The sequence below is a fragment of the Pseudonaja textilis genome, chromosome 1 (assembly GCF_049901715.1).
Source record: "Pseudonaja textilis isolate UNSWEBS1 chromosome 1, rPseTex1.2, whole genome shotgun sequence".
In the NCBI taxonomy this organism is placed as follows: Eukaryota; Metazoa; Chordata; class Lepidosauria; order Squamata; family Elapidae; genus Pseudonaja; species Pseudonaja textilis.
Window position 1 is genome coordinate 270,455,468 of NC_141990.1, and position 18,948 is coordinate 270,474,415.

General features: G+C 35.9%; 1 protein-coding gene across 1 annotated transcript in view; it reads left to right on the plus strand.

Moving 5' to 3' along the window:
* SPTBN5 (spectrin beta, non-erythrocytic 5) overlaps positions 1–18,948 on the plus strand; it is a 98,640-nt gene continuing 79,692 nt past the window's right edge. The window contains exons 1-15 of the mRNA XM_087931059.1: positions 1–18; positions 116–232; positions 624–791; positions 1,188–1,304; positions 2,165–2,322; positions 3,702–3,930; positions 4,689–5,323; positions 6,531–6,669; positions 8,129–8,361; positions 9,934–10,087; positions 11,846–12,034; positions 13,432–13,629; positions 14,949–15,071; positions 17,143–17,273; positions 17,863–18,114. Of these exons, the coding sequence (XP_087787185.1) occupies positions 1–18; positions 116–232; positions 624–791; positions 1,188–1,304; positions 2,165–2,322; positions 3,702–3,930; positions 4,689–5,323; positions 6,531–6,669; positions 8,129–8,361; positions 9,934–10,087; positions 11,846–12,034; positions 13,432–13,629; positions 14,949–15,071; positions 17,143–17,273; positions 17,863–18,114 (2,861 nt within the window). The remainder of the gene's footprint in view (positions 19–115; positions 233–623; positions 792–1,187; positions 1,305–2,164; positions 2,323–3,701; positions 3,931–4,688; positions 5,324–6,530; positions 6,670–8,128; positions 8,362–9,933; positions 10,088–11,845; positions 12,035–13,431; positions 13,630–14,948; positions 15,072–17,142; positions 17,274–17,862; positions 18,115–18,948) is intronic.

Sequence of the window (18,948 nt, forward strand, 5' to 3'; positions counted from 1 at the left end):
ATGTCCAATGAACTTGATGTAAAGAAGAGGACTCAGGTCAAGAATTCAGGGGAATTGGCAGTAAATTGAGACATCTGATTCTGTTGGACTCATGTTGGAGTATTCTTGTTTTTAGGTCACCATGGAGGAAGAATATGTACAAGGACAATTCAAGAAGTTGCAAGCACAACGTATGATCATGCAGAAAAAAACATTTACCAATTGGCTGAACAATGTTTTCTACAAACAAAATGTAGGTAGCTTTCTTGTAATATTCTTCATAGATGATCCCTTAAAACAATTTTGCTGGTGTTAACAAATTCTTCTGCCTAATTTCACCAATCAACTTAATCTGTGATTTCGTTCATTATTTTTAAAATTATAACAGCAAGAACAATACTCTGCAGAAAAGTCTTAGAAATAAAACTTTATAATAGGGTATCTGAGCGTGCCTTTTTCTCTATAGCTTTCACCTGTTAGGTCAAGATAAAGAGCATTGCCTCTCTCCTGCTTATTATTGAACAGTTGAATAACTACTAGTCCAATATCAGCTTCGTGTCACAATTTCCATAAATTAGATAGCATTAAGAACATAACTTCATGCTATTGTTGTTGGCTTTATTTGTGATCCTATAATTTTGTAGGCAAACATTAAGATTCTAGATCTCTTCACTGAACTGAAAGATGGTATTTATCTCCTGCATCTTTTGGAGCTACTGTCTTCTGAACAACTACCCAGGCCAAACAAAGGCAAGATGAGAATTCACTTTTTGGAGAACAATAGCAAAGCCATTCAGTTCCTCAAATCTAAGGTGATATATACACTTTGGGGTTATAATAGGCATTAATCAAGCTTTGGTTGGGATGGGAAGGTGGAAGTCATATTGTCAACTGATGTGGTTCTATCTACTGATGATTTTAATTATTTCCCACCTCCACTTTCATGATGGGGAGGGAAAATACCTACTAGCACTGTTAAAAACATAGTGAATCCTGAAAATAAGTTGATTGCATGCAGCACTTTTGTCCAATTGTTAAAAACCATGCAAATTAGTCAGCATGTAAGAAGGATAGCAAAAATGGAAAAGTTTATCTCTATGTTTTGCATGTTTTCCAAGACCTATTCCTAAGTGGCTGACCCTTTTTTTTTTATTCTCAGAGACTTTAGTAAACACACTAATGATAAGAACCTCTTGTGTATTCAGCAGATACATGTGAAGCTAATTGGACCAGAAAATATAGTAGATGGGGACCAGACCCTGATCCTTGGATTAATATGGATAATTATCCTCAGATTTCAAATTTCATCGATCAGTCTTGACAAGGTAAAATTGTAATTTAAAAGCTCCTCACTTTTTTCTTTCTGATTTTACCTGTTAGCTTAATAATTCTCCAGCAATCTAAAATTTGAAATAACATTTAAGACTGAAAAGAAGCATAGAGGTTATTGTATCATCTGCAGGAAACTATATGATATTGTTCTCCTATAAGTCCAGAATTGGAACCTTCATACAAAATTAGTGAAATATTTAAGTTAATATTCCACATATCTATATCTATATAATCATTGAAATCGGTATCTAGTGATATAAAAATGGGATAAATTCTGTCACTCTGTCACGCTGACTTCTGAACCCTCAGAGATGTAGAGCAAATGCATAAAACAAACCAACTAAATTTTGTATTTACAGCTAACTATTAATCACACGAGAGAAGCATAATAGCTCAGCAGTTAAAAATGCTGGACTTGTTGGTTGGAAAGTCAGCCAGGTTCGAGACCCAAGCATCACATGACAGAATGAGCTCCCATTCTGGCCCCAGCTCCTGCCCACCTAGCAGTTTGAAAACATGCAAGTGCAAGTCGATAGATAGGTACCACTTCAGTGGGAAGATAACAACATTCCATGCACCTTGGTGTATAGCCATGCTGACCACATGATCATGAGCAATGTTGGCTCCCTCAGCTAAGAAACAGAGATGAGCACCACCCCCTAGAGTCAGATAAGACTGGACAGGGGAAACCCTTTCTTTATTAACCATATAATTAACTATAATTTAGATCTGCATGTACTTCTGTTGCTGGCTACTAAGCATTTTGTTTTGTTTTGCTTCTTGTGGAGTCTTGCTTCTTGCTGGTTTAAATTTAGATTATCTTATGAATGCTCTTGCCTTGTTGGCTTCCTAGGGTGAATTTGGATCCAGAGTTGATGCTCTTTCTTCCAATGAAGCTCTACTAGTTTGGTGTCAACGTAAGACAGCCAGCTATTCTAATGTCAATGTGAAAGACTTTTCCAAAAGCTGGAATAATGGGCTAGCCTTCAATGCCCTCATTCATGCTCACAGGTAAAGAAAAGTATGAGTTCAATCTTTCCTAAGTGTTCTGATATATTATTTCTTTATAATTGAGAAAGGTACTGAAGGATAACAGAAAAAGATTTTCCTCCAGAAGGAACATAATGAAACTTTAGCAAATTCTGTGGGTGTAGATAGAACAACTTTATTTTTGTTGTCTCTGTTTCTCTTGTATACTATTAGAACCTATTACTCTAATGGATTGTTTGTATTCTACTATACAATATACTATATAAATTCTGTAATATTAGAATCCATAATCATCCTATAAACATGAACAGTCAGAGGTTCAGGATAGATATAGCAAGCAATTCTTATTTATTGTTGAATTATGATACCTGTTAAAGCAAGTTATAACAAGTTAAGAAATTGAATAATGTCATGGAGAATAAGCTATCAGTTGTTACCTTCAAGATCCAAGGAAGCATGCCTTTCGGATGAGTCATTGGTGAGCCACAAGAGGCAGGGTCAATTATATACTGCTTATGGTTTTTGCAATTGCACCTGGCTGGCCATTATGGGCAAAAAGAATCATGAATACATGCTGAATGTCCATTTTAAACAAAAGTGATGTTTTCTTACTATACTCAGGAAAAAAAATTAGAATGGAAATTTTAAAATGCTACTTTAGAAGATACAAATCACAGCATTTCCATGTCTTCTAGAAGGCAAGTTAAGTCTTATTGTTCTATTGTTTGTTCACCCTTATGGACCTCTCCAAATATGGTGACACATGTAAGAAAAATATTCATTTTACTCCTGACTAGATAGAAAAGTGCATAAATGTTGAATGAGAATTTCTTTGAAGATGAATACAAATACTGTATATAGATTGCTCAAAATTTCAAATTGTTACATCCTATCTTTTTAAAGTCAGATGCAGAAAATGACTTGCATTACTCCATGTCATTCAGCAAATTGTTTCTGTTTTATAAGCAGATCTATATACTTTTCAGATACAGATTCTGAGGGGAAATTAATAAGTTTAACATGGAGTGAATGGCACTCCAGGAAGTTCTGAAACACTTTTAACAGTTATTGGAAAAGTTACTTTAGGTAATAAATCTATTACAAATGTTAATCACATGGACATCCCCCAATTCACATTCTCTTGATTCTATACATTGTACTTGTATGGTGATTCTATGAATACTTATTTTAAAGTACCTAATCCAGTCAGAAAAGAAAGATACATTAAGCTTTTCCTCCATAAATATTGTATTACACGGCCTCTGACACCCCTATCAATAGGCTATTTAAACTCTAGCAAATTTCTATAAATCTTGAGAGGGAAATGCATATGTCCACTTCCTTGCATTTTCTAAACATAATCCCCTTCATTTACTTATTTTTATTTTTGATCTTTTCAGGCCTGATCTTATACAATACAGCTCTCTGCGGCATGACCAGCCCATAATTAATCTAAATAATGCCTTCACCGTGGCAGAGAAGCACCTGGGAATCTTAAAGTTGTTGGATGCTGAAGATGTGGCAGTACCATTTCCAGATGAGAGATCCATTATGACCTATGTGTCATTCTATTACCATTACTTTTCCAGGCAGAAGCAGGGTCAGACAGTCCAGAAAAGGCTTACTAAGGTCAGTGTATTGCTGTTTTGGTAATTAGCATTCCTAATGTCTGGTATGTCTTAAGTAAATAATTTCTGCAGCCCAGATAGGACGTGGACTCTGTCTTCATCTATGGAACGCGTAGTTTTCCCTAGTCAAAAAATGTCTAAGGAAGTACAGGTGCTGTTAAGATGAAACTTAGCTGAACTCCTATAACATGGTAACATCTGCAATTTGGAACAGATAGATTAGGGCTTCTCAGCACCTTGAGGATGGAACACACGTCCAATGCACTGGCCTAAAGTAGCCATTTGCAGCCAAGCTTTTCATTCATCTAGAGGTGGTATAAATATAAACAGTTACACATTATTTTAATTGCTATTTGCATTTTCCTTTAGGTAACTCAGTGGAATTACAGTGATAATTTTGTCTGAACGCAATCCATTTGTTTCTAGCACTGTGTGATTAATCCCACCTTACAAAATATATATAATCATACATACTGCACTAGGATGTATTTTTCTTTATATTCAAGAGAAATTCTGGAATAAAAATTGGATCAGGACTGTGTTGAATGTATATTAATGTAGAGACAGCCCTGGTCCAATTTACAATTGTGATTTTAGCAGAAGACCAAGATGCCATGATGAGTTGCTTATGGAACATGAAATTTTCTTTTAAAGGCTCTTGGGTGAAACTTGGCTTTTCTGAAAATGCAAATACCATAGAATTCTACTGACTAAGATCAAGGAAAAAAAGTACATGTTATGTTTGATTTTTTTGTGCAGATCGTGTTCTGCCTGAAAGAGACAGACGAATTGAAATTCCAATATGAACACATGATCTTTGAACTCTTGAAATGGATAAAGCTCAAAGTGACAGAACTGGATGACCGTTCCTTCCCCAATTCTCTTGAGAAAATGCGCTTCCTCATGAATAACTTTAAAGTCTTTCGCACTACAGAGAAACCTCCCAAATACCGTGAGAAGGGAATAATTGAAGCCAATTTTTTCCACATACGGACCAAACAGCAAGTCAACAATCAACGTGCTTATCTGCCCCCTGAAGGAAGAACTTTAAGAGATCTGGAAAAAGAATGGATTGCTTTGGAGAAAGCAGAGGACAGTCGAGGAAAAGCAATACTGCAGGAGCTGTTGAGACTTGAGAAAGTTGAGCAACAGGTCCAGATATTTCTGAAGAAAGCCGCCATTCGTGAGGCCTATTTGAGGAACATGAAAGAGATAATCAAAAAGCAGGATGATTGGCAACCTGACAATGTAGAACAGCTTCAGGCAGGCACTAGGAAACTAGAGGCGATTGAAGCAGACATGCTTCCCCAAGACCAGCGCTTCAAAGCCTTGTCTACAATGGCTGCTGAAATCATACGGGAGAACTATCAGGACAAGGCCTTGATTGCCCAAAAGTGCGTAGGATGCCTTCAAATTGGGGCAGTAGTCAGAATTGGTGTTGGAGAAAATGAAAAGCACATCACAGATATCTGTTTAGCATGAATTAATGCAACCTCCATCTTTGGAAAGAGTAAATTCAACTGATCATATTATATTATATTTTGAATTCTTCCAATAACAAAAATGTTAGGACAGATGATAGATAAATAAAAATAAATGGCAATTACAATCACAATAGTAAAACATCTTAGTGAGTAATACAAGAAAGAACAAAATATGCACAAGCTCCTAATGCAAGTATTTATAATTTCAAAATTACACAATTAAAGTCTAATATTTCTATAACAGAATGAGGGTCTTTGTGTGTGTATCTATTTACCCAAATCTTTCTAATCTTATTGTATGTGCCATATATCTTATTTGATGGGTTTTGAATTATGTAGATTTTTTTTCTTTTGCCTTAATGTAGCCTATGCTTTTCTGTGGATGTCCATGTTTCTGCGCTGTATATATTTGTGTAAATTTTTGTACATTTCTTTTGCTCCACCTGCTCTTTCTTTTTCTTTTCCATTATTTTGTTGCACATATTTCTTCTTCTTTTCTTCTCCATCTGAATCTTAAAAACCCTTTAGTCTACACTCTTAGCTTTGATTGCTTCTCACTTGAGCTGCTGCCAGGATTTAAAATTCCTATGTACTCCCTAGCCAATTTTGTCCTGGGCATCTTTTATTTGTTTGGCCAGTTCTGCAGATCTCACCTGCAAAACACTTGGATCTTTCACTCCAGCACATAGTATTTCCTCCTGGTACACTGATGCCACCTGCCCAGAAGTCATGATTTTTTGAGCTGGGCCATGGGCACACTCCAATTAATTCAGCTGCACTAAATCCCAGAGGTCAAGAAAAAAAGGAAAAAGAAATTCCACACAACTATCGTGAGGCTCTCCTTCTACATTGTTGTACAATTCACTTTTTTCACATATCACCAGATAACCAAGCTAGAAATTGAAAAAAAAAATCAAAATTGCTAATGAATATTACAATTTGAAGTTGCATTTCCCCATTCGATAAAACTTCGTGTTTCCCCACAGCAGTTGATGTTGTAAATAAGATATATAGAAGTATATCATGTAATGACATTAGAATATGGGGTGACTTGAATTGCCCATTAGTGAAGTCTTGTGATATCACATTTTTCTTCTTCTTTTTGCTCTCTTCACAGGCAAATGGACATCATTCATCAATGGCAAGATCTCTGGGATCATTTCAAAAGACAAAAACACGCTATGGGAAAGATGCAGGAAGTGCTAGTCCTTTTGAGGGATATTGACACCATTATGGAAGAACTTAAAGGAGTGCAGGTATACTGAGTTATTCATTCTAAAGGTAGACATTGGTGACTATGGTCTTTAATGAATGCTTCCAATTCATAGCCTATGAAAAGAGAACGAATAAGGATGTATTAAGCAGAAGAGGTATCTGGAATTAGAATTTGAACTTAAACCATAGATCATAACTACCAGTACTCATAAAAATCTATTCGTGTATCTTTGGAGGGATTGTCTCCATTAAATTAGAAGATTATATGTTGAAAACCAATGATATGTAGGAAGGAATATTGTGCAAATCCAGCAAGCATTATTAATTAGTTTTCTTTTTTTTCTATGACAAAGCCAGGTATATATAAACTTTGAAGCAGACAAACAAATAGCAACCATTTGTAAATTTCTATGTTAATAGTAGATATTGTAACAGAACCTTGAAAGTCTATAAAGTCTGTAAAAAGAAGTCTCCAGTTTAGCTTTCATACTAGCAAAATTAAGACAGTTACTCCAAGTCTCTTTCACATACAGTGGTACCTCAATATTCATCTAGAACCAACACTAATTGGTTCTGTGAGATGCAATGAGTACCAAAAACAATGAGTACCAAACATTTTTTCCCATAAGGAATAATGTAGTGAGTCACAAGGTAACTGACACCAACAAGTTCTAGCTTGAGTACCAAACAAACAAAATGTTAATGTCAAAATAATGTTGAGTACCAAATTTCAGAAGTTTCAAAGCAGGTGAATATTAACGTATCACTGTAGATCCCTCCTTGCTGGTCTGGGGAATTTGTTTGCAACAATCCTGTTTCTTCCTCCACTTTCCCTGTTAGACATTCCATCATAGCACAAGATCTTATGCAACCATTAATTAGAACATTTCTCTCTATCTCAACAGATGGCAACTTAAGGAAACATATTATCTGACTATTATTATTATGGTCAGCCAGATGTTTAGACTGGATTTGACATGTTTGATCATCTATCATGTTCTTCCCAAGGACCTTGTTTAATAGTATTAAAGAGATCATCTCAGAATGCGTGTCAAGTAGCATAAGTCCAACTTTCCCACTCTAGTTGGTTCACAATTCTTCAGGTTCCCCAAATATCAGAGGGCAACAAATTAGGAAAGGATGTTGTAGAGCATGTCACCATTCCATGATTTCTTATATTTCTTTTCATATGCAAATATGTAATAGATGTCATGATTTAGGAAGATGACATTATCATGCTAAGGATCTTTGGTAACATTACTTCAATGACTTGGATCATACCAATAAAATTTACTTGTTTTGAGTTTGATGTGTAATAAGAATAAAATTAGTCACTGTCTTTTGTAAATCATGGTTTGTGGTTTAGTATAATATATGAACCAAACCAATTGTAGTAAATTATTTAATGTATTATTTTACAAACTATGTATGAATTTGGGGACCGCTTGCGATCAAGTAGCTGAAAAATGTACAAAATATTTTTTTTCGTTCTCTTTCTAGATGTTAGTAAGCTCTAGGGATTGTGGCAAGGAGCTCTTAGAAGCAGTGGAATTGTTACAGAAGCACAAATTAGTTGCCTCCCAAATCTATTCTCTTGAGGAAAGAATCATGTACATTGCTGGAAAAAAAGAAGATATAATACAAAGGAACCCAGTTAAATCAGATATGCTTCAAGCCAAATATCAGATGCTTCATCAGCTACATCAGAATCTTCAGCATTCCTGCCAAACAAGGTAAAATTCTTGTAAATATTGATGGATACTTTGGTTTAATCTGAAAATAAAAGAAAGGTCTGATCTTAGATTGGGATTCTCTATGCATGATTTATGTTTCTCTGTTCCACGCATTCATCAAAGAGAAATGAAAGGCCAGATTTCAGTCCCCTCAGATAAATCCTATATATTTTTGTCAATTATTTAAAAAGGCATGCTCATATGTTATAAATAATCCAAAATAATTTTAAATTTTTGATATTCAGGCAAAGGGCAGAATAATTCTGATTCTTTAAGAATGATATTGGCAAGTATACCAAGCTCTTAAAATGAATCTGGGAAGAATCATTATTTTTGGCTACATCACAGACACACACACACACACACACACACACACACACACACACACACACTCATTTGTACTCACTCTCTCTCACACACGTCATTATGTGCAGGAATATCTCCCCAGGATATGGGCTAGGCACTCCTAAGTCAAGATAGGAGATTCCACAGAAAGTTGTGAAGAATAAGAGGGATGTGGGACTTCCATATCCAGACTGTCAAGGTGGTACGAGCCAATCAACCAGATATCATGGTGGTAGACAAGGACCAGAAGACAGAGTGTTGACAGATGTAGTGATGCCAAAGTAACATCGGGACCTTAAGGAGGAACTAGAGGGAATGTTGAAAGTAAAAAAATCAAAACGGTGGTAGGAGCACACAGGGCCGGGAACCGGCTCCAACAAATGCCAGGGACAACATTAGAGCTCTCTAGGCTGAAGAATGCAGTGCTAGGAATAGCTAATATATGTGTAAGAACGTCAAACTTCCAGGCCTCTGGTAGAGGGCCTAAGATTGAGGAAGATCCTTTGGGATGAGAAGGAATTTTTAAATATATATTATATACTATTAAATTCTAGGTACATCTTCAGTTATATATTAATAGAGAGTGCAATCTGTAGGAAATTTTAGCATCCAAGGTTGTATGGAGTAAGGGTGGGGAGTTGGGTATTTTTTGTATGATTGGGGGATTTTTTTGAACATGTCTTTTAATTTGGCTTAGCCTTGTTCTCTTAAAGTTTGGAAATTTTTTTTATCATTTTCTTTAATGTTATCCCTGAATAAAACTCATTATGGAAAAAAAACAGAAAATCAACAGCTATCTTTTATTTAATGCATTTCAATTTTGCTGAGAAATGTAATATTAAATTAAGCAAAACACATGATATTTTTTCCAAGAGAAGGAAAACACAGAAATATAGAAGTATAATTTTACCAAATCAATTTATAACAGCAAATATTTAGAAGTTGTTCCATGATTTCTTCTGTTGAGTGATTCTGGAGTAAAAGTAAGCTGGTTCTATACTGTGTTTTATATTTTAATAAGTTGAAATTGCTAGAAAAACCTGAAATAGCCTTTTAAAGCAGGGGTCTTCAAACTTGACAGCTTTAAGACTTGTGGACTTCAACTCCCAGAATTCCTACTTCAGTCATGTTAGCTCAGGAATTCTGGGAGTTAAAGTCCACAAGTCTTAAACCTGCCAAGTTTGAAGACCCTTATTTTAAGGTGCATCATTTATTTGTTTGATTCAGGCAGCATCAGTTGGAAGGTGCTTTGAAGTTTTTTGAATTTTTTCATGAATGCAAAGAAGAGGAGAAATGGTTGTCTGACAAATGGAAATTAGTGCAGATGGGGACTTTAGAGGATGATCTCAGTCATATTTCAGCCGCTCTCCAAAGCCATAAGGTTGGTAAAATATATTTTCTTTATCATTTGTATGATTTTAATAGAAATCCATAGAAAAGCTGTGAATGTAATGGTGAGACTACATTTCTCATTGTTATCACTGATGAAGCCATAAGGTGGCATTACAGAGAGGAAAAAAACAAAACACTCTCCAGCATTCCCGATTACTTAGATTTCTCTGAAAACTGTAAGAAGTACATATTGCTCTCCTTCTTCTTGCCTTTTCTACATAATTCTATTAAGAATTTTGGTTATAATTGTAAAATCTATTTTTTTTCTTTAAAACTGAAAGAAAGAAAAAGATTAGAAAGGAAAAGTAAAAAACACAAGAAAAAAGAAAGAGAAGAAAGAGGAAAGTAAGACTATAATAAAGGAAAAGAAATATACAAAGAAGTAATTTCCAATCTTCATCACAAGAATAAACTAATTTAGTGCCTCTTCATCCCCTCTAAAAGTCACAAACACTCGTCATCCCATACTCCACCACAAATCCATAAAAATAATATTTTAAGTATTGGTGTCAAAAGAAAATCCATAAGGAGTTGCCAAAAGTAACAATATATCTTGTTTAAATCTTGGTCAAATAAACCAACTTTATATTTCTTCCTCTTATTTCTAATAGTCTTAATCCTTAGTTCATTCAAATATTGTCATAGGATTTTATTTCTTTTCATTTCTTCTTTGTTCCATCATATAGAGTTATTCAAGGTTTTAATGCGCCTCTTTTGTATATCCAGTTAGAAAACATCCTACAGGTCACTTTCTTGGTTTGTCATTTGTATTTTTCTTTTAAATTTTAATATCTCAAGCATTTTCTTTTGTGGATCCACTCAGAGGTGGTATTCAGCAGGTTCTGACCCATTCTGGAGAACTGGTAGTGGAAATTTTGAGTAGTTCAGAAAACCAGCAAATACCACCTCTGATTGGAGATTTTACAGTATCCTTCCCCTGCCATGCTCACCAAGCCACGCCCACAGAACTGGTAGTAAAAAAAAATTGAATCCCATCACTGGATGGATCCACTGAAGAATCCTTTTCTAAGTCGTTCTCTGTCAATTGCAGGACCACTTTTGACACTATCATTTTGTCAATATTTTTGGGCATAATCTATCTAGAGAAGCAGAAAATCATTACCATCCTTAATATTGTGGTTGCTGCCAGCATCCCAAGTAGACTGCATAGAAAACATAACAAGATGAACTAATTCTACTTTATTGTAAGGCTTCATACATTGTAAGAATTTTGCATATCTAAAAGTACAAATTTCCTGCCATCTTTTTTTTAACTCTCTAATAAGTTAGGGTGGATCCTTTCTAAAAAAATTTCTCTGTTCATTGCACAACTGCATACTCGTCCACTTTTTATTTGTTCATTTCCTAGGCAACATCTCTTACTTCTATGTTCCAAGGTCATTTCACATACCATTAACCCTTGAAAAACTGCTATCTTGCAGTGAGGAGCAGCTATCCAAAGCACATATGGGTAATCTCCCATCCTCTCCTTATCTAGAGAGATTCCAGGGAACCAATCTACTCATAAATTCCTTGGTCTTTGTTTCAATTCATCATTCCTTCATCAAATGTTTTTCTGTACATAGGCTGATCTGAGAGAAAAGTGGTTAGTTCTAAATCACCCATGGCTTAAGGTAGATCAGAAACTTAGGTTCCCCACTCCCAGTCCTTAAACTCCTATACTTTATTGGCTTTTTATACAGTTATGGCAGCCTCCAACAATAATCTCCCAATTTCTGTTTGGCAGTCCCTCCAAATTGAGTGTGACTCCCATCAAGCAATTTGTTCTAAGATAATTTGCAAGGGCCAGGAGTTAAACCAGAACAACCCAGAGATTCGGAAGAAGTTGAAAAACATCCAGCAATTGTGGCAACAGCTCCAAGATGAGATGACTAATTGTAAGATGCACTTGGATACAGCTGTTCTCATTCAACAGGTAAGTCAGTCTCCTCCTTTGTCCAAACAAGGTAAAAAAGTTGAAAAAAATATTATTAATTTTTAATAATTTAAGAGCCATGGTGGCACAGTGGTTTGAGTGCAGTACTACAGGCTACTTCTGCTGACTACCGGCTGCCTGCAAGTTGGCAGCTCAAATCTCACCAGGCTCAAGGTTGTCTCAGCCTTCCAGCTTTCCAAGGTTGGTAAAGTGAGGACCCAGATTGTTGGGGGCAATAGGCTGACTCTGTGGCCACTTAGAGAGGGCTGTAAAGAACCACGAAGCAAGATATAAGTCTAAGTGCTAACGCTATTGCTTTCATAGTTCCAAGCAAACAACCCTATTGAATGAAGACTCGGAAGTTCCATTCAGGCTTGAAATACCTTTTACTGAATATATCATATTGGCACTTAGAAAGGTGTCTATCAGGATTCCAGCAATTGCCCTAATTAAATCATGAGCCTTGAACCAAATTTCAAAGAGCTTCAGAGAATTCATTAGGAGCGACATATTAGTATGACCTGGATGTAGCCAATTCTAAGACCTTGTCACCCTTGACCCTGGTTTTCCCCCACCCCTCTGGGTGTATCATAATCCATATTCTCCAACAAAACACATCCATAGCCAAGAGTCTTCAATCATTCTCTCCAGTTGGAGTTTTGTGCGGCAGAAACTCCAGTCGGTTAGCATAGAAAATGTTTTATGACAGTGACTAGCTCTGGATAATTCCCATGCTTCAGAGTAATAGAAACAGAATAGAAACTTCCTACCCCCCTCAGGTGTCTTGGGTCATGTTAACCAATCAGTCCAGCAGTAGCTCCCCATTGGTCTCAGCAGATAGTCATTTCCATGACCTTGGTTCACATGCTACGTCTGGTTGATGTTTTGTCTAGTGGACTCTGACATTGTATTCCAGTCCTTTCTAGCTCCCCCCTCCCCAGGAATGGCAACAAAGAAACAAAGCAAAAATAAATATGGCTTCGGTCGAAGTCATTTCGAAGTTGACAATTGCTATTATTAACTTCCACCTTGAATTCTTTAAGATAATCTATCACCATATCATAAGTGAATAGTTTTTATGGGGTTATAGTAAGAGAAGCCACTGTTCTAGCAGTTCTCAATTTTCTAGGCTTTTTACTTGTATAGATATGAGTGTGTGTTTCCATGTTTTAATATCATCTTTAAAAATATTAAGGAATTCGTTTTTTTCCACTTCTAGTATACTATACTACTTTTGACCAAGTTTTACCAATTTTTTTCACTGTGGGCAAAATGTAGCTCTGGGGCCTACATTGGAATTTAAGCAAACGATTCTTTTCCTTTGCATACATTATTTCTGTAGTGGGGTGTCATCTGTAGGTATCACCACAATATCTTGATCTTGTTTCTCCCTTCAGTACTTTGCAGATATTAATGAGGTTGACTCCTGGCTCCAGGAAAAACACACTCTCCTAGCCAGCAAAGATTATGGGAAAGATGAATCTAGTGCAGAAGCTCTGTTGCATCGTCATCTTCGTTTGGAAAAGGAGCTTGCTGCTTATTTTACAGAAATAAGCCACTTGGAGGAACAGGCCCATTCTGTGGCGCAGCAATTGGTATGTAGCACCCAGGCAATCTTTTAAGTTACATAACTGTCTGCCCAAAATATACACCAACTTACTGATGCACTTAAACCAGTGTTTTTTAAACCTGGACATTTTAAGATGTGTGGACTTCAGCTTTCAGAATTCCCCACTGACATGCTTAAAGTTGACAAGTTGGAAAAACACTAAATGAGACAGACGCATCTCCAATTGCCTTCCTCATTCATCTTATTTAAAATAAATTCCGTTCCTGTGATTTCTAATGACTTTTTTTCTCTACAAATGTCATGTTTTCCTTCTTCCATGGATCTATATAAGGCCTGAGATTTTAGACATCGTGATTTCATATTTCCATACGAGATTTCTGCCTACTCCCTAATATTCAATGCTTAATTTATAAAACAAGAAATTGCCATTTTGAAACTATGAAGGTAAATGTTATTTATTTGGATTATATGATAATGTAAAAACATCCACATCTGCTTTTGTTTTGTGATTAGATCCCCATTCATTCTCTCTAGCGATCAAATCATTTTTTCCTGTATTGCTTGCTTATTCAAACCTTAATGTTTTAAGGCAGTCTCATTTTATCTGTTTTGTATATTTAAGTATCTCTGGTTAATAAACTCTTATCTTTTAGATGCACCTTATTTTGTAATACTAATCAATCTTTAAGTATATAAATGAATTCCCAAAGGTGCTTTTTCAAGAAGCAACTTGATTTTTATTTTTGTTGAAGACATTTCATTTCTCATCCAAAAAACTTCAGCTCTGACTGGATGGTGGGAAATGGAAGGGTTTCTACTCCTTGCAGACAGTTGGTCATTTGCATTCTTTTAGAGAGTTTTTGAGGCCACTTGGAGGCTTATCTGTGACCTCGGGAGTCACCTGAGTAGTGCAAATGGATGAGGAGTCTTCTTGGAACTGCTGAAAGCACAGATAAACCTCCAAGTGGCCTCAATGACTCTCTAAAAAGAATGACCAGTTGTTTGTAAGGAGAATAGATCCTTCCATTCCCCACCATCCAGTCAGAGCTGAAGAAACTTCTTGGGTGAAAAGAGAAATGTCTCCAAAGAAAAACAAGCAAGTCCAGTTGCCTCTTGAAAAAGGAGCTTTGAGCCATCACCTGGATGACTAAGAATCTCCATAGATATATATATAAATTAAGATGGCACTAAGCATATGTTAATATTTGTGAGTCATAGAACTCGGTATTAAGCATAGAATTTTGTGTCTAGTTCTCTGAGCAGATGGCATCTGTGCCAGCAGCAAATTCAGAAATCAATAACCAGAGAGTAGATAAAATGCCATCAAATCTTTATCTTTCACAGACTCTTGTCAAACCTAAATTCACTGGAATGCTTGGCTCTGATTCACACTTTATTGTGGAAAAGATATGGAAAATGCAGAAGAACATTGTTTTGCTGCATGAAAAACTACAAACCATGGCTGAGGTATTATTTTTTCCTAATAATCTTTAGATGGGTATAATGAAGGGTTTAGATACATGGTTTTTCTTCAATTCAGCTAATATTTCTGACTAATTTTATTGCTAGAATACCTACTGTACTTTATCCACAATGCTTTAGTGCTTATTAAAGCATCTCTAATTTCTTCCAAACAGCATAGGAAAAAAGAGTTACAAGAAAGAATCCAACTCTATCAATATTACAACTCCTGTGAAGAATTTCAGTCTTGGATAGATGACAAGGAGAAAATTTTCCAGACCATTCAACCCAAAGCCGACAATGTGGAAGCTATGCAGCAAAAATTCCAGGTCTTTATTAACAGCCTGAACTTTGAATTCCTGATTTGTCTCCATTTACAAAAGATTAACAGTGACATAAAATATTACATTTTAGTAAAACTATGGCAAGAATTTTAGCCAATTATTAGATATCTTGGTTGACTGATAAATCTGCAAAGAAAACCACTTGTGCTTGTTTAGACTGTGAAATATTCATTGTTAGTTTATAGCAGCCAAAACAATGGAGACTTAATTGAAATTGAAATACCTTTGCAGTCTAATTATTGGACAAGCAGAGGATCTACAAGTTATAGAAAATAATATTGCAATTTGAAACCCAGTGCAAAGTTTAAGGAAAGGGATTATTCAGAAGAACAAAAATTGGTGATAAATTATTTGTGATTTAACAAGTCCAGTCCCAATCACCATTATTAAATAAGAACTACCTGTATTTGCAGGTAGATTATTGTATGTTCATATGCAAACTACTTTTTAATCCTGAGCGTCACTTTAAAAAAAATGAAAGCATAAAAAAGGAAGACAGATTCATTCCAGACAAGTTATGCCTTTATAAACCTTAAATTCTTTCCCCTTTGTATCTGATCCCCTGGCAAATATGCCCTGGATTTCCTCCACTTTGGGTGTGTGTCTGTTCATATTTCCACAAAGTTACTTTCATTTCATTCCCAACCTGAATAGCCCTAAATTAGCCTTAGGTCTTCCAATGTTTACCCATACAATACAACCCAAGAAAGGTAGCAACTCTTAGCAGCCTGCATGTGGTACGGCTTAATTTGTTTCACCATCAACTCACCTGGTTCTTACCAACAGGACTTTCTCTCTCTCTCTCTCTCTCTCTCTTGGGAACTGGCTGGCTATTTTGAAAAGTGAATAGAACTTTTTCAAACAACTTTCAAAACCTGTCAGCCAGCGGCAAAGTATATTCATTAGCTCTTAAACCAGGTTGAGAAATGGTCGTGTGCTTGTTCAAGACACACCCTAGGTGGAATGCTGGAGGAAAAGATAAAGTCATTTTTCTTATCCACTCTACCATATAACTTGTTCTAGTAGTGGCTGTTTGAAACAAACACAACCAGGAGTGAGTTTTGACTGACAGACAAACCCATTGGTGTTGTCAAAACCCATCTCCCCTCTAAGCCCCCTCCAATGCAAAAGAGGGGACCCACTGGCACCAATATGTATTTGTTTTAATGTATCAGATTGCCTTTTAATAACATACTAATTCTTTTATTATCCTATCAGTATCTATAAATTCCATCTGGATTAATACATTGCATAAATAAATGCTGGAAAAGTTTTTTACCCATTCAAGGACTGAGTTTATCCTAACCACTTTAAATTGGAGAAACCCTGGGTACCCAATTAAAGTGATATTTTTGATGTTATTATTTTCCATTTGCAATCCTCCCATTTCCCCCACCATTTCTTCAGACTTCTGTTAAGTCTTTTGGAAATCTGTTAAGGTATGAAATTGGAATAGCTGCCCGTTAGGTTTGGCTGATAGTGCCTGAGCCAGCCCCATCTGGAAACATGTTTAATATGCGAAAACATTAATTACAATAAAGCAACTTTTCATAAGATAGTGATTGTAAACAATTGCAAACAATTAACAGCTTCTGCAACAAATTGTGATGGTGGCAAAGAGCATCATGCATATGTTTATCATTTTACTCCTCCCAGGCCAGCCAAGATTATTTCCATAAATAACCATGGCAGAGATGAAAATATATGGTTTAGATTACTGTCTCTTTCCTTAGAATTTCCTAATAGAATTGGCTGCTGGGGAAAAACAGCTGGCGGAGATCAGTTCTTCAGCAGATATATTTTCTAAGAGATGTCCTGGAAAAGAGAAGGAGATCCAAACTCGTAAGCAAGAGATAAACAAGAGGTAAAAAAGTAATAATCATACAGCTGATAGAAAATGAACACATCAGCTTTGATATATGGTCTTTTAAACACTTGGGTGCAGTGACATATAAGACTCTAACTTGCAAATATTTGAAATCCTTAAATATATATGTAATAATTAGTTTTTCTGAAACATGTATGTTTATTCTTATTTTACCTTAATAGTAATTATTATGAGAACTAGTTGGGTATAGTGGTTTAGGCACCAGCCCGAAACTTGGAGACCAGGAGTTCTAGTCCTACTTTAGGCATGAAACCAGCTAGGTGACTTTGAGCCAGTCATTCCCTCTCAGCCCTAAGAAGGAGGCAATGGCAAATTACTTCTGAAACACTTTCCCAAGAAAACCTCAAGGACTTGTCTAGGCAGCTGCCAAGAGCCTAAATTCTTTAGACACCGAGGTGCATATTTGTTTTCCAATGTACTTGTAACAACATAATGGACTATTGCTATTCTCTACTTCCTATATTTAAACTATTCTTAAAATTTAAAATTCAAAATCTCTCTATATACAGACATATTCCTGAGTAACCATAATGAGCTCTGCTTTATTGTTGTCTAATTTATTTAGGTGGGAATGTCTGGAAGCATTAAAAGAAGAAAAAGGCTCGGAACTGATTGGGGTTACTGATGTCAAGACATTCCTTCAGGATTGCCATGACACTCAAGAACTGTTACAAGACAAGATGACCAGCCTTGAGGATTTGGGGCAAGGGAGCAAGCCAGCTGTCTTGGAAGTGCAGGCACGCAAGCTTTCAGCCTGTGAAAGAGACATCTCAGTTCTGGAGAGAAAAATTGAATACCAAAAAAGGATAGCCAATTTGTAAGAAATCAAGTCTTTACTACGTTATAGTAATAATATTGTACTTGTTACACTTATAATCTGTTTAAGCAAAGAGTGATACCTGCATATATAACTTGACTGAGGCACAGCAATGATGCATATCTCTTTCTTTAGTTGATTAGCAGTAATAAAAATAAGATGCATTTTTCTTTTTAGAAAGGTTGTTTGCCTCATTGAATAGATCGGAGTTTAGAATTACTTTGCATAGAGAGAAATTGATTGATTACTTGAGGGATTATATGCTATCAAGTTGGTATCAACTCATAGCAACCATATAGTGAGTTTCTCCATCGATAGAAATAAGTAGGATAACCCATAATGGCTGCTTTTATTGACAAAATCTTGAGCACATCAATGTAAATGGTCCTTGATTAAGATACTCCCTAAAATGAAAGCAGAGATACAATACCAACTGCTCTTTCTTCCCTTTACCCTCATCTTGGCATATACAAATGATGGTTTTATGCTACACTTTCCATCCAAAGACTGAGAATAATTAGGACTATCCTGTCTGTGTTGTAAAACTCATGATGGTCACAAGATGACAGTAGACAGAAATTTTCTGTATCACATTGATGGCTTCTCAGGTCTGTTTCAGTTTGCATACCAAATATAGTAGCCACACAACTACTATCAATATTATTTGTTGTTATTGTTATTGTTGTTATTGTCATGTTCGACTCTTCACAACCCCATGGACTATATCACACCAGGCCCCCCTATCGCTGTCTCACAGAGGTTGCCCAAATTTATGTTTGTTGCATCAATGACATTATCTAACCATCTCATCCTCTGCCATTCCCTTCTCCTTTT